Genomic DNA, 15,426 nt, shown 5'->3' on the forward strand with positions numbered 1-15,426 from the left:
TAAGGTCTCTAATATGCAGGCAAGCAGATGCTTTTTTTTGAGGGCCCAGAGACCCCACATTCAGAGGCTGAGCTCCCCAGCCAAGCAGTGAGACCTAGAAAGTTATCCAAGTTTGACAAGAGTGCACACCTTTTGCAAATCAGGCTTAATACCTTTGAGGAAGCTAAACGAGATGCAGAAATCTGATGGAAAAGGAAAAAAAAAATATCTGTGTGTCTGCAATCAGGGTCAGTAAATGTCAAAGAGCCAAAGTACTGTGAGGATAAAAAGAAAGAAAAAAAGCAAAGATGCAGTTGTAGTAAAGAAGGCTTAGGAAACAGATGAGATAAGGTTGCTGCTTGGAGAAGCACAACTGCCATTGACTTGAATGCTTGAGAGGAACAGAGCATGGGAAAGCATTCTTGCCGTTTGTAACGTATTATATGCAGGAGGAGGCACGCTGAGCACACCTCTTCTGCTATTGCTAAGGCTAAAAAGCATCTTCCTCAAACGTGTTGGCAAATTCTCCACTGCAGTGTGAATCTGCATATAGGCAACCATTTGTTAAAGAACATATTTCTGGTATGTTCTGATATACAATATAACTACTACATTTATCTTGAAGAAGCTGTAAGATCCAACCAGTATGCATAGGAGTTGGCAAATCAAAGAGATGGGAATACACAAATAAGGAAGCCGTTATTGGCAGGGGTTATGCTACTCCCAAGTGCTATCAGGCTGTTTTCTTAATGTGCATTCCAGAAAAGCTGACTCTTAAGAAGCTTAAAGAGAGTAGTAGAGAGGTTTTGTGGATCAGTCTCCTTTCTCCTTCAGTGAAATCAGTTTTGTTATCTACTGTTTTCTTTCCTGTTCTGCCTGCTTAGTCTCTTGTCAGTTCTTTTCTCTATTTTATTTTTTCTCCCTTACAAAAATTAATTTATTTTCCAAATCCATGCCGTCTTGGCAACATCTCTTCAAAGTTGTGCTTGCCACGTAGTGTTCATTCCTCTTCAGTGCAGGCCTCAGCTCTTCTCCTTATTCCAGTTGGGCTGCTCCTCTTGGCTGGACTCTGAAGTCCCCACAGAGGACCCGGAGAGGTAGTGGTGCTAATCTACATCCTTTGAGGAGACTGCATTACAGAAGAACTGAGGTTTGTGGTCCTCCCTTGTGGAGGCTAGAGGGAAAGAAACAGTAGAGATTTTTTTCTCAATGGGCCTGAAAAGAGATGAGCTGGATTTGGACGAGGTGATAATGACACAGCTAGATTTGACCTGAGAAAAGGGCTTCAGGTTGGTTAAGCGGGAATGCTCTGGGTCTCTGGGTGAGAAAGACATAGACATCTTCTTTTCTACATCACTCTGTGACAAAATTGAGGAATTTGGTCTACATACTTTCTGCATCTGGGCAACAAGAAATTTGAAATTTATTCATGCTTCTTTCTGAATGTGCTTGGAGTCATAGGTTGTATGTATCTGCTGCCTAAGTAAAGGGTGGTGCTCTATGCTTAAATACAATTCTAAACCAAAGGCACAATTAGCATATCTAACCTAGGTCTAATAGCGCTGACATGGTCCTGACATCCGCTTTTGAGAGCTCTAGACTATTAACTGCATGCAAATCACTATAGATACAGGGAGGTTTCTCTTTTTAAGACATTAAATCCTGTTATTACTGATACAAAACATAGTTTATTTCAGAATCTCATGGGAGAGATTAATTGATGAAAACAGCAAGATTTCTTAAGACAAAATAATTTTGGATTCAACAAATGTTTAACTACAAGTTAATAAAAATCCTAAAAATTACATTGAGTATCTGTAGCTCTTACCTGAACCAGAAGAACCATGTTGTATAAGCTGGTAACACGTTTGGTTGTATTTTGAGTTTTTCTATATCGGATTCCTAATGAAAGTTGGTTATGTTTAAAGTAGTAGCTACCTTAATTGCATTCTCTATTCTTGCAACTCTTTGCAGTGTGTAATGTCTTATATAAAATTTCTCTTTCTCTTTAAGGCACAAGGAAAAGGAAATAAAATGGACTACAAGAAGGTTGGTAAATTATATTTAAGTCTGCTTATTATTTTTAATGTTTCTTGTAATATTTTCAAGGATATTCTTGACAGTTGAGAGAAACTTCCTTATTAAAGTCAAGTTATAATTTGTGCATGTGTATATGGAGAGACAGAGAGAATGGCTTGTGCAATTCCTTGATGTTAAAAAGCTAGTAACAGCCAGCTGTACTGTAAGTATCAAATGTAGCTATTTAATAATCATTTTTGCCATTATTCATTCCATTTAATTACCCAAACTTGGTTTTGAAACCAGACTTCTGATGGCTTTTGCTGTTGTCTTTTTCCTGCAGTCATTTGCAGGTTAGCTCCTATCAGTGGTCTCTCTATATTGATCGAGTATGCCGTTACATTTTTTTATCTCACCTTAATGCCGTGCCATCTATTAAAAAACATGCACACACACGTTTAATAGTAATTTGTGTTTCTTCCAGTCCCCGTTACAGCTTTTAGCGAAGTCACCACTGCATTTGCTACTGGGACTGCTCTATAGTAAAGGCAGACCTGAACTAATTAGCTTAGCTGCTGAAAGTAGCTGGGACACCATAAAGCTCTTGGAGAGCTGCAGGAGATGGCTGAGAAGGTTCCCCTGGTTAAATACTGGAGCACAGCTTTCTTGTGGTGGAGACAGAGGATGAGGTTATGTCCCCAACTCGCTCACTGAGCACGAGCCTGACTTGTTCCGAGTCTTAAGTAGATCATGAGGGACCAGTTAGTCATCTCCAGCGTCAATGGGAAATAATACATAAATTGAGCCACACACGTGATTGAGAATTGCTTCTTGAACTGGGGCCTGAAGAGTGTTACAGCTATGACTGATTGCTGCTAGTACGTAAGGCTAACACACAGGTACAGGTCAAACTTTTTTGTTATAATTATACTATATTAAAAAAATTTGTAATTTGGATTATTAAAAAAGCTCCCTGTCCTTCCTTTCTGTTAGACCATAAAAAAGGTCTCAACCTTAGCATGCTATTTAAAATCAGTGCTTTTCGTTTTTTTCTACAATAGAAGAATCTGATACAGCTGTGACTTTCTAAATCACCACTGAGAGCACTAATTTTCTTCTTCAAATACGTCTGAGTATGCGAGACACTTCTGTGAATGTTTAAGTTAGGCTACATGCTTTTGTAAGTCCAGAATGGATTTTCTCCTTTTAATTGTTACAATTGTGATCTGCCCAATGTAATTTCCATAATTAAAAAAAAAAAAGGAAAAAAAATCTAAAATTGTTTTACTGAATTAAATATTTATCAGTGTATTCTGTATTTTGACTTAAATTTGGATCCTTCTGATTAAATTGAAAAAGTTATTCAAGTGTCCAAGTTGGCTAGGCACACTATAAAAGGAAAGGAAGGGGAAAAGCCCTTCTTCAAGTGTTGTATTTTGTGCAGTTGACTTCAGCCAGGAAGCATGTCATTTTACTAGCTCCAAGTAGTCATCTCTTACATAAGCACAGATATTATGAGTTTAGTAATGATAGTGAAAAATTCTCCATGGTTTTTGTGAGCTCAAACTATAATCAACTTTGGGTTTTTGTAGAAATCGGTCTCAAAACTGGGATGTCATGTCCCTCTCTTCTATGTTTCTTCATTTAAAATAAAAGTGGTCGTTAGTTACATCCATGCTAAATGAACCCGGTAACCTGTAGCTCATCCCTTCACAGTAGCTTGGACACGGTACCTGCACACAGCCAATTAGAAGACACGTTGTGCAGTACAAATTACTGTTTTGGTTTTTGCCCTTTGCTGTGTGGTCTTTATTTCTACTCCACCAGAGTCTGTGCTTTGCACATTTGTTCAGTCTTTTCTTCCCAGCGTCAAGGTCCCCTCTCATCTTTCTATTCAGTTGCTAGAATTACTTTAACATTCCTAATCAAATCTGGGGACTTGCTTCTCATGGAGTCTCTGAAACATCTCCTCTTTAATTTTGTAAAAGCCAAGGTCACCAAAACTGGCTGTAGAACTTCTGAAAATTTGTATTATTGTTGTTCTCTTAATTTTTGTTATGAACTTCAGTGTGCCGCTTAATTGAGATTAAAATGTTGTTACTTTAGTTGAATGCATAAATACACGTATACAAAAATTGTTAGCTGTTTAGCCTGCTTAAGAATATTTTACCTTACTCACTGTGGCTTTCAATTAAAATAATGACTGAAAGTAAATTTGATTTGAGAAATTGAGATCCACCCATTTAACATGCCTCCTTAAAAGGCAGGGGTCTTATTTTATTTCAGTTTTGAGACTGCTCAAGAATTTTGAATTGTTCCTTTGATGCATGTAGTATTCGAATGGTATCCCTGATGTTTTTCACTGACAAAAATATATCAAGATGGTATTAGTAAATTTAGTGAGGGCTCTGACATAAAAATAGTCGTGAAAAACTTTCTATTAATTTAATGAGGTCTGAGACTGTCATGTCAATAAGGTCACTATGTTCTGCAAAATTTTTTAGTTTTTTTTTTTTCTCCCAGCTTTTCTCAATCTTTTTATCTAAAGGACTTCGATATCACAAAAGGTTTATTTTAAGGTCTGTGTTTCTGAATATATTTTTCTCACATTAGTATCTGAATGTTTCGCTCTTTTTTTCCTACACCATCACACCGCAACCAGACAAATTATTGATCCATCAGTGTGGTGTTTGAAAGTCTCTTCCAGAGATGAAGATGAGGTTTCAGCTCTGTTTTAATGGTGTTTCTCAGGTGACAAAAGAGAAAGTACAAATATATGGCAGGGACAAAATTCACATATGTCATTAAAAGAGACAGTAACTTTCCTGTCACCTTCATTTTCATGTGAAATTTTGGCAAAAATCTCAGACTTTTTAAAATCAAAAAGCTTTTATCCATCTTACATCTACTTTGCATGCAAGATAAGCTGTGCAATTCTAAAACAACAAGTTGAGATTCTCAATTTAATTGTTCCTATTTTATAATATTGATTAAAAACTCTCCACTGAAGTCGAGGCCTTAATGGTGCTTGGCATTATACGGACTTGTTAAATGAGTGTAACGAAGGCACAACTAGTAACACAAGTAAGCTAGGAATAATTTTTGTTTTCTAGCTAAAGCTCTAGAAAAATTGTAAGATAAGGCTAAATAAAGAAATAAATCCTGTATTTTGCAGCCGACGAGTATGCTACTGCAAGGATTTTTTGTTTTTTCTAAATGCAATATTTAGAAAAGACAAATTAAGTCAAGTGAAAGAGAATGTAGCAAAAGTTCTTTGTTTTGTTTTGGATTTTTTTAATGTCACCCTGTCCATTTGTTCTGCTGTGTGTTATAGAGGCCTTTCATCCAAACCGACATGGGAAACTTGGTACATGAGCGTAGTATGTCGTGACTGACTTTGTTGGTTTGTGCATGAAACACCGTGCGTGATGTTAACGCAGGGAGCCGGTTTTGTACAGAACTGGAACTCACATGAGTCAAGAAGTGGTAGGTCCAGCCATTCATATGCTGCACGGCACTAATGTCTTGACTTCCTATATGGTTGGCAAGAGAGAAGAATAATGGGAAAGGTCACATCTGGAAACAAGGGGGTTTCTCGGTGGTAGCCTACTGTCATGCAACTGATAAATGACAATAACACAGTGCCACGCATTAGCAAGAGTTGCCTGGCTCCTGAAATGCAGCAAAGAGTTAAAATCAGAGGTTTGTTGTTTGTAGATGTTTATGATGTGTAGATGTGGCAGGTTTCCGTGAAAATGTGCCTTGTTTGTTTTGGAGCAGCCACTGCCATTAGTTCCTTTTGTTATCTGTATTAAAAAAAAAAGGAATGGTCAGAGATTTAATGAATATAGGTGGGATTTTTCTTGCCGTGTTAGTAATACTACAAAAGTTGCCAAAACCATTCAGAAGAAGCAATTTTCTCCTCTGTTGGAATTAACCATATCTGAGTAATCAAAAGTGTACATCCGGTACCAATAATCACTTGCATCTTTGTTTTAAATGAGTGGGTATTTTCCGTGGCTGCTTTGAGGTGAGAATCCAGCACAACTATTGTTTTGTTAAAGCAAACAACTGTCACATCTTTTAACATAAATATCAAGTTAATTGCTTGTGTATTCTAAGATGACAGTTAACAATCACTATTTGCATTAATGTGATTTAAGAAAGTCATACTTTTTGGTAAAAAGGCATCACTTAACTACCATTTTTTAGCTTTAAAAGCTAGTGGGCCTTGTTAAGTTCATTGTGAAAGACATGGAAAGGCGTAAGGAGGAGGAGTTGATGTCTCTTCTAAAATATTAAAGGGTCCGTACAATCAATCAGTGTCTCGGGATGACTTGTAATTTTTTTGGCACAGTGCACTACAAGAACTGCATAACAGCTGGAGTAGCGGCGTTCCCCGTAAGCAGCCATCTTTCCTCTGCTGCCGGGGGTGACTCTCTCCGGATTTGGTCTCTTCCTAGGTAGGGTGGTTTTGAGTTTAAGGAAAAAGAGAATTTTTCTGTTTGTCAACTGAGTGGTACTACTCATGGAAGTTTCTACAGGGTGTTTATGCCCTTTAAAGATGCATTTCTTTACCTTTTATATAGAAAAAGTTTCTAAGAAAATATTGGCTAAATACTTTTACTGCTGCAGTTTCGAGCGGTGTATCATTCTACATACATAGCCAACAAAGATTTTTAAAAAGTAAATGTATCTTACGACGTTAGGAAGTGATGCATTTAAATGATTGTCCAGCCCATTTTGAGAAGGAAGAGCATAACCCTGTGTCCAGCCATAAAAACTGCGAGAGCAGATGCTGAGACGTTCCAAGGTACTTGAAAAAAAACAAAGGAAAAAATTGACAAAGTTGATCTACTAGCTGTGAAACATGTTGGTGCCTTTTCAAGGTAGCATTTCAGCAGTCTCAAACATCGGTGCTTATTGAACACAGTGTTTCCACAAAAGAGAAAACAAATTTAGAAAAGCTAATGCAGAACACTGCAAACAGAGCATTTTTCAGTCACGGATCGATTTAAATTTTGTGGTTTGGACTTTCTTTTTGTTTCAATGAGTGCTGTGCACTTCAGAAATACAGGATGTTTTAACTCGCTTCAAGATCAGAGAGAATGAAGATTTCAGTATATAAGAAATCTGGCTGCTTGGGATTTTCTTCTAAAACAACCAAAAAAAATCTGAATTTACTTGTTAATTAATCCTAAGTTTGACCGTTGGGGAAAAAAAATAATTAAGAATTTCAGTGTTCTCATTCTCCCTTTGTGCATGAAGTCTAGTACAGCCAAAATATTCACCACGTTTTCAGGGTGCCTTCCCCCCAAAAATTTGTTGCTCCCTACAGGTAGAGCTCTCTGAAAGGAATCTTCTCTCCTTTGGCTTGGAAATAAGGCAGAAATATCTCAGCAGGGAATATTTGAAGTTAGTTGTCTTTGTACTTGAACACCTGCTTAATTTTTGTCTGCTTTAATTCTTCAGTCTCCAAAATCCAGCGGTCCCTAGCTTGCCTCTTTGACCTCTCGCTGCGCTCAGACAATCCATTTTGTCCAACCGCAATCCAGAAGAGTTGGTCTGAAAGGCAAATAATTAACTGCTGTGGTATGGATGAGAAATTTTCTCTTTGCCTTTTTAAAACGAAGAGACTAGGAAACATAGTACTTTGAACTCTACTTTATTCACAGAATCATACAATAATTTAAGTTGGACGGGACCTCTGGGGCATGTCTGTTCCCACCTCTCACTCAGTGCAGAGCTGGTATGGGTTTGCTCAGTTGAGTTTTGAGTATCTGCAAGGACAGAGATTTCACAGCCAACCCCAGCAACCTGTTCCAGTGCTTGACCTCCCTCCCAGCGGAGAAGAATTTCCTTGGGTCTTATCAGCATTTCCCGTGCTGCAACCTGTGCCCTTTGCCTCTCATCTCTTCCAGGTACACCTCTGAGAAGAGTCCAGTTCTGACTCCTCTGCACTTGCCCATGAGATGGTTGGGACAGCAAAACCAGCCTTCTCTTCTTAAGGCTGAACTAAGCAATTCCCAGCGTTTCCTTGTAGACCATGTGCCGCTCTGGCCCCGTATCATCTGGGTAGCCTCCCACTGCATTTGCTGCAGTATGGCAATGGCTTTCACTTACTGGGGAGCCCCAAATTGGGCACAACACTCCAGACATGATCCCACAAGCCCCAAATAGGGGGCAGTAATTTCTTGCTGAATACACTTGTTAACACAGCCCAAGAAGTGGTTGATGATCTTTGCTGCAAGGACACACTGCTTCAAGAAAAAAATATGCATGTGTATAACTATGAAGGAAAAAGAATATAGTTGAAACATCAGAAAAACAGGATGTGGACCTCTCGGCCTGTTGGTCATTGATTTGAATCTAGTTGAATATAGTCAAATCTGGTTAGAGGCAACTTCTGTTGGATGACCATTTAGTACCATATGTGAAACTAGCAGTTGGTTTGAGATTCACCATCATCACCATTTCATTACTCTTTGTATGTTTATAACAAATCGGTAGAATCTAAAAGCTGTGTAGACCCTATTAAGGTTGTTAATCCAAATGTAGACTGCCCCTTACGTATTAATGTGCCTAAATACTTAATAAAAAAGCCCAAACGTTAATGCTATGAAGTATGAGCAGGAATGCGAATTCACTATAACTTTATACATATGGTATGGGTTAGACCATAGACCTAGACAACGCAGGGTTTCTCTTTATTATTCACTTATGCTCTACTGCAGAAAATAATTTCTTAGTTTTAATGTCTTACTAGCTTATAAGCAGGGAGATGGGACACACAAATATCCTTTTTTGGTTTTATGGTGGAGTTAGAAGGGTCAGTCAGTGAACAGAGAAATAAAGTTCATATCCGTAAGCATCCTTCTGTTCCCACATGTAGGTCCAGAACCATGAATAGACTGTATATGGTTACATGGTCCTTGCTCCAAAACTCTCTCTGTATTTTGTTCAATAGCTTTTAACGTGAGAGATGGAAGTAGTCCAGAGATCAGTCTTGAACTCAGGCCAAGATTTCATAGAAAGTGGTTGCTGTTCTGGTTTTTGATTCTGTTCTTGGCCCAGCAAATCTCAGAGGGTTGGGTGGAAGGTGTCCCAATTCCAACTGTTTGGTGCTTGTGGTTGTCTCCTGAAGGACAGGAAATGGAAGCTTGAAACCAAGGTGCTGATATAAAACTCTCCTTTCTGGTGGGCAATCTCTTTTCCAAGAGGCAATCTTCAAGGAACAATCAATAGCTTCTTGCCATCTATTTGCAGGACATGCCTAGAGCATGTAGGTGCAGAGGGAGATGGTGGAAAGCAGCCTTAAAGTTGGAAGGGCTCAGAAAGCATCCCTTTCTCCTCCTCTTGGTTTACTGCTATAAGGTGACTGAAGAGATGAAAGTGACAAGAAGGGAAGGAGGAAGCTGGAGAAATAAGAGCCCAGTCTCTCACCCAGCAATTTGTCGAGAAGGCCTCAGTGCTTCCCTCCTTTCTTTTCTCCCTGTTTTTTCTTTCGCTCCTTCTGTAACTCTTGATCAGAGCCATCCCTCCTTCCAGCCAAAGAGTAGGGAACGAGAAGAAATGAAAACAAATTCATTGCACGTCAGATGGATGAGGCTGGGCTTAGCGCAGATAGAGCAGCTGAATGGAGCAAGGCTCTGGGTGTGCTCTGTCCTCCACGCTCAGCCAGGTATCCATTTTTCCCAGATGATGATGTTGTTGCTTTTTCTTAGATTCATAGAGCAACCTTGAGACATAAAACTTTGGGGTTCTGAGCTTCACGTGTACCAGGCAAAGCTGTCGAGCCTGGTCAATATCTGAATTTATTGAGGAAGACGGAAGGTGCTGAAGGAAAACAGTGTTGGTATGTTAGCCGGGGGGGGGGCATCACTTCCCATCCAACTCTTAACTTGGCTGCACTATTGCAAGACTGTTCTTTAAGCTAAATTTAAATAACCAAAACCCAGCTGGTGATTTGTCAGATTCTTGGTACCTTTAGAGTCAAGTAGGGCTCGAGTGCCAATGGTCTGAACAAAAGATGAAAACGCAGTATTCCAGCGCATCTAGCGGTTCAACTGAAGAAAAGTGTGTCGAAGCAATCTGTATTTTTGACTTGTATTCGGTTTTAATTATTGAATGCCACTCTGAAGAAGTTTGTGTTTTAATGATGGATCAAATTGTTTCTACAAGTGGAAATACGTTTGCACAAAATGATGCCATATAAGTAGAGACCAGAAGAGCAGATTCCTTTATTTAGAAGAAATTAATGAGGGAGTGTAGTTAAAGTTTATAAAGTAACAAATAGAAGCAGCTCATTTTGCTTTTCTCTATTTGCCTCAAAAATTAGCAGCTCCTATCCAAATGAAATTAAAAAATAAGCATCTAAACTGGATACATGGATTATTTTTTTTTAATGTACTTTGTTTGTGAAGTTCATTACAAAAAATCATTGAAGCTCAAAAATTGAGAACGAGCGTGAAAGTGTAACTGTGTGATACAACTGACAGTACAGCTAAAGGCTTAAATTAGGGGGGTTTGCATACAGCAGCACTACTGAAGCCTGGTTTCCTGTGGAGTTATATCCTGTATTTCTCTAATAATTGTCCGACTACAAGAAGCCCAGTTTGTACTCTTCCCCCAAAACCTTCTTTTACAACCCCAGCTGAGGTAGAGGTCGTGTGCCGTCTGGTTAATCTGGACTGGTTTGCCCTCAGTGTACGCTTATTTGAATTGCCCAGCTGATTCTGCAAATGGAATATAAACCACAGAAGGTTTTAAGGACTGTAAATCGTTCATTACGTAGGATGATCTCTAACTGAAGAGCTGAGGAAGGAGATTGCCCTATGAGCAATAATTTCTCATTTTGAGGTTCCTTGAACTTTTGCTTGGAAACATTGAGTAGCGGATTAGTTGGATTTTTGTATAGTGACTCCTCTGCACATAGTTTGACACGAGCTTTGCAATTGTTTTGGCTTCAAGGCGCTACGTGTGTCTAAGGGCTTACACAAGACAAGCGTGTAAATGGATTGTGTCCCTGCATTAGAATTCTCCCCCTTTCCAGATTTTGGTGTTACAAGTAAGTCAGAGTACATCTATGCAATCATATATGCTTAAGCTAAGCTCCTCCCATCTTTGACCAGTTTGAAGACTATTTAGGAGCTATTTTCTTTCCTGTTTACGTCTCAGTATATACTTGCATGAGTATTACCAGGTACGTGAAACCTTTTTAATGAGCTTTAGCAAATCGGCAGAGTTTGCTTCGAGGTGCGTGGGTTCTACCATCTCGCAAAGGTGTGCCTCAGGGAAGGGGGAAGAAACACCTTTTCACGCTGGCAGCGTACCGTACCTCACCTCACCTGTCCCCGCCTTTGCTGTAGAGCTGTGGTTGTATGGCTGATTCCCATTCGTTAGAAGACGTGTTGAATTAACTGTGCAATGCATTTATGCCTCCGGGCAAGTTCCTTTCCAGCGCACAGTGCGGGAAGATTCTAACTGAAGTGGAGAATAAAATTTTTATGAACTGGGACTGGAACACTCAAGTGCTGTAATATGCTTTCAGCTAATTTCATCTTTACAAATAATGAGCCCACTTCGGTTTGTATTCAGATAAGAAATGTCATTCATTCTGGGTGAATGCAAGTATCTGTAAAAATGGGTGACTAACAATTTGGTCATGGCTTAGATATTTTTACGTGATTTAAACTACATAGATAAGGTTATACTGAGGCTTTTGTAAATGAATTGGGGCATTGGGCTGTGTATTGGAGGAAAACATCATTTATAAACCACTGTATAATTAGTTACAGTAGATAATCTGTGTTCAAGAAAAGCCCTTTTTTAAAAAGCCGATTCGGCGATGTAACCCATCTATGAAAGCCAGGTGGGACACATTAAAGATGATGAAATGCTGTCATGCTTTTTGGGATAATCAAATCCCAAAGATCCACCTGGCCTTGGTTCCCAGGCTCTGGCGTGAGGCATCAGGCTGGAGTTGGTCTGGGGACACCTGTGTTTGTTTCATGACAGTCTCATGATGCTGTCCAGGAAAAAATAGTAATTTTTTAAAAGTCCTTAATAAATGTGATTACTATTTAGAGCTTCAGCTAAATCGAGGTACTGGGAAAAAACAACATGTTTTGTTTGACATATTTGTTTGTATTATTTCATAGCGATTTAACCTGTCATTTACCCAAGTTTTTTAGGTGCCAAATCTTGCCAGCAGCTTGCTATGAAATATTTCTTATTCCATGAAAATATTTTCTTTCTCATATGAGGTATCTCTGAGCCATTGTCAAATTCCCTAGCCTTACTGAGAAGATTGAGTTTGCATGGATATAGCTCAGTACGATAAAGTTTAACACATCCCATTTTACTGACAGAATTTGCTTTTGTCCACTGTAGCAAATGTAATCATATGGTATATAAATAGAGTTCAACGTGTGTCACCCTGTGCCTGTTTCCAAAAACAGGGGATGGAATCGGTATTCATAAAATCCAGGTTTTTTTGCTGCAGAAAACGAGGGAGCGAGTGAGCTGCTGGTCTGCCAGTTCTGCACAAAAGCTCTCAGGCAGTGGCCTAGGTATGAAATGCCCAGATATTTCAACAGTCTTTTTTTTTTTTTTTTTTTTTTCCTCGGCCCTTTGGAGAGCCGGCATCTTTCAGGTGATGAAGTAATGTTTGATGCAGTTTAAATTACCTGCAGTTCTGTTGTAGAAGGGAGCCAAAATGGAGCAGCAGAGAATATTTCGAGAGCTTTGTCTGACGGCTTCGGTTCTTGCCTTTACCTCGGGAAGGGGCGGCGGGAGCCCTGGGCTCTCGGAGATAATTGTGCGCGCCAGCACTGCCGAAACCCACCCCGTTGTGCCTGTGTTTTCTGACAGCTGCAGGAAGCCATCAAGGCTGGCAAAGGTGTGACTTCTGCCATCGACCTCTGCCGCTGCCACGGAAACAGAGCGCTGGCGGCCCTGGAGCGCTTCCCTCCCTCTGAGGCCAGGGCTGCCTTGGCCAACATCGTCTACGCCGTGACCAGGTTTCCCTGACCCGCCGCCCCGGGAGGAGCCGCTCTCCCTCCACGGGTGGGAGCAACCTGGTGGGGACACCAGCGATGCCACTGACGATGCCCCGCACCGCTGGTCACCTCGTCCGTCCCATCCTGACGGAGGGACACACGCCAGCTGCCGCTGCCACCAGCAAAATTCGGGAGGAGGAAGAAAAAAAAGGTCACAGCCGGCTTTCGCTTGTCGTGCCAGAAGCGCACTTGAGGCTGCACTGGTAGAAATAATTAATGAGTCCCGTTTCCGTGACCTCAGCAAATGGACAGGAAATAAGTCGGTATTGATTGGGCACCGGCGGGGACGGCGCCAGGGCGGAGGCCGGTGGTTTTCCTGCCCGAAGGAGGGATGGAGGGAGGGATGGAGGGGTGTGAAGATCCAGGTGTCACAAGAAACCCGCTCAAACCTGCCCAGAGAGAGCCAGCTGCCGGAGCCGGGAATTAATGTACCCGCTAATCAAGGGGAAGGGCAGTTCGGGGGATTAATGGGGGAAAAATCCTCTCTCTCTCTGCACGCAGTCATGTCTCCTCACACTGTTTTTATGTATTCAAATGTAAAATTACCCTGTGCCTAATGCTTTCCGTATTTGAGAAACTTGCTGAGAAAATGTGTCAAGCATGGTAAGTAGGAGCTTTGAAATGTTTAATCAAATATTAATTTGGCTCTGTTAAGGGAAGTGACTGCCTGGGTTTTACACTGTGCGTATAAAATATGTTGCTCTGGGTCAAAGAATGAGGTTTTTCCAACTCTCCTAGGGGAGGGAATATCTCTCCCTCAGATCAAGCCGTTTGTTTCAACACAGTCTTACACAAAAGAATTTCCCAGGTTTGTGACACTTGTGTTCATTTAAGCCAAATAAATGTTAATTTGTAAGGCTAGACATCGGCCTTTGGCAGAAAGGAAGAAGGAATGCTCTTCTGTGAGTACAGTCTTTCACCGCGCTGAATAAAATGCAGAAAATCCTGGAGAAGTGTTGAACCTCAGTGTGTTGAATTTTAAAGTCCAATTACAGACAGCATATAAGGTGTATCAGAAGCCTGCAATTTGAGACCGTCTCTGTTTTGTTCATAGGAGATGATTTTTGTGGTTTGCACGCATGCAATCTGAGAACGCCGTTGACAAGAAGCCTGAGTTTACATAAATGATCTAGATTGAGACTCAGCTACCTTTCTTCCTTCTGTGGTGTAATTACAGCCCAATCTGGAGACAGCTAGCACAGCAAACAGATTTCATTACATCGCTCGCTCAAACACTAAGTGGAGTTATTTCTGTTAAATTCTCTCCTCCCTCCTTCTCCCCCTGCACTCCTTCCCCCTGTCACACAGCTTGTTTGTCATAGACCAGCGTGTTGCATTCCACCGAATGCAAAATATAAATAAAAACTCTATCCTCTAAAAATATACCGAAAATACATCCTGCATAATGTACATAATAGTCTGTGTAATATATGCCTATATTATACCATAATATTACATGTATAATAAGCACCCTTGAGACACAATCTTTGTATGAGAGCAGCATCCAGAAGTCAGGACTGGCTTTGTTCTGGATGGAGAATGGCTTCAACGCCGGACTGCTTCTTGCTCGCACTTTCTTGTGCCTGCCCTGGCGTTTTCTCTCTTCCCAAGACTCTGGCGCTCCTGCCTGAGCTCGCGCTGTTGCTGCAGCAGGAAGGCTGGAGACAGAAGAGGAGCACGGAGAAGCGTGGCCCAGGCAGTGGCAGGCAGAGGGATCTGCCTTAGCTAACCACCATACGTTTTTACCTGCAAGTTCCCTGAAGTTCTGCTAATGTAAAACATGTGCTTGAAAGAAATACCTACATTCAACCAGAGCCATATTTCAGCTTTTTTTGGCTCTGGTTAGGAGCCATACGTCATCTTTTCTTTGTCTTACATCTACGCTAAGGGGTTCATAATGATTTAGGACTTCAAGAAGCTTGAGTCTGCTGGAGATACTCTGAGCCATCTCCCCTCAGTCACCTCAGTTGTGCGAAAGAAATATCAAACATATTGCAAAACTGTGTAAGCCTGGTTTAGTTCTTCGTGAAAGTACAATTTCTTTTATTTGTACTTTTTACTAATAAAGGCAAATCAGCAAAAATTAATGACCCTTTTTTGTATTTTATCACCAGAAAGTTCTGATTGCTCTTAAACTATTCTTTAACCTGAATTTAAAAAAAAAAAAAAGTCCCTTACCAATATTATCAAGTAATCTTATATTTAAGATATTTGCCTGTAATTATTGAGAAATTTTTGTTGTCTCATTTCCTCCAGGTAAATTACAAGCAAAATATTATACCCCTCTATCAAACTCTTGGCCAATTAATCACTGCTGTGTATTCATATACCCCATCCACCTTATACAATTTCTGATCAATGGTGGAAC

General features: G+C 40.3%; 1 protein-coding gene across 4 annotated transcripts in view; it reads left to right on the forward strand.

The window, feature by feature from the left end:
• PDSS2 (decaprenyl diphosphate synthase subunit 2) overlaps window positions 1–15,213 on the forward strand; it is a 121,942-nt gene extending 106,729 nt beyond the window's left edge. For 3 of the 4 annotated variants that reach the window (XM_074581006.1, XM_074581008.1, XM_074581007.1), the window contains 2 exons: window positions 1,993–2,028; window positions 12,871–15,213. In XM_074581006.1, coding sequence (XP_074437107.1) covers window positions 1,993–2,028; window positions 12,871–13,029 — 195 coding nt within the window. In that variant the 3' untranslated portion in view covers window positions 13,030–15,213. Of the gene's footprint in view, window positions 1–1,992; window positions 2,029–2,482; window positions 2,807–12,870 lie in introns of those variants that run through there. The other variant, XM_074581005.1, reaches the window with a different exon arrangement.
• Window positions 15,214–15,426: the final 213 nt, after the last annotated feature.

This window comes from Larus michahellis, chromosome 3 (genome assembly GCF_964199755.1).
Source record: "Larus michahellis chromosome 3, bLarMic1.1, whole genome shotgun sequence".
Classification (NCBI taxonomy): Eukaryota; Metazoa; Chordata; class Aves; order Charadriiformes; family Laridae; genus Larus; species Larus michahellis.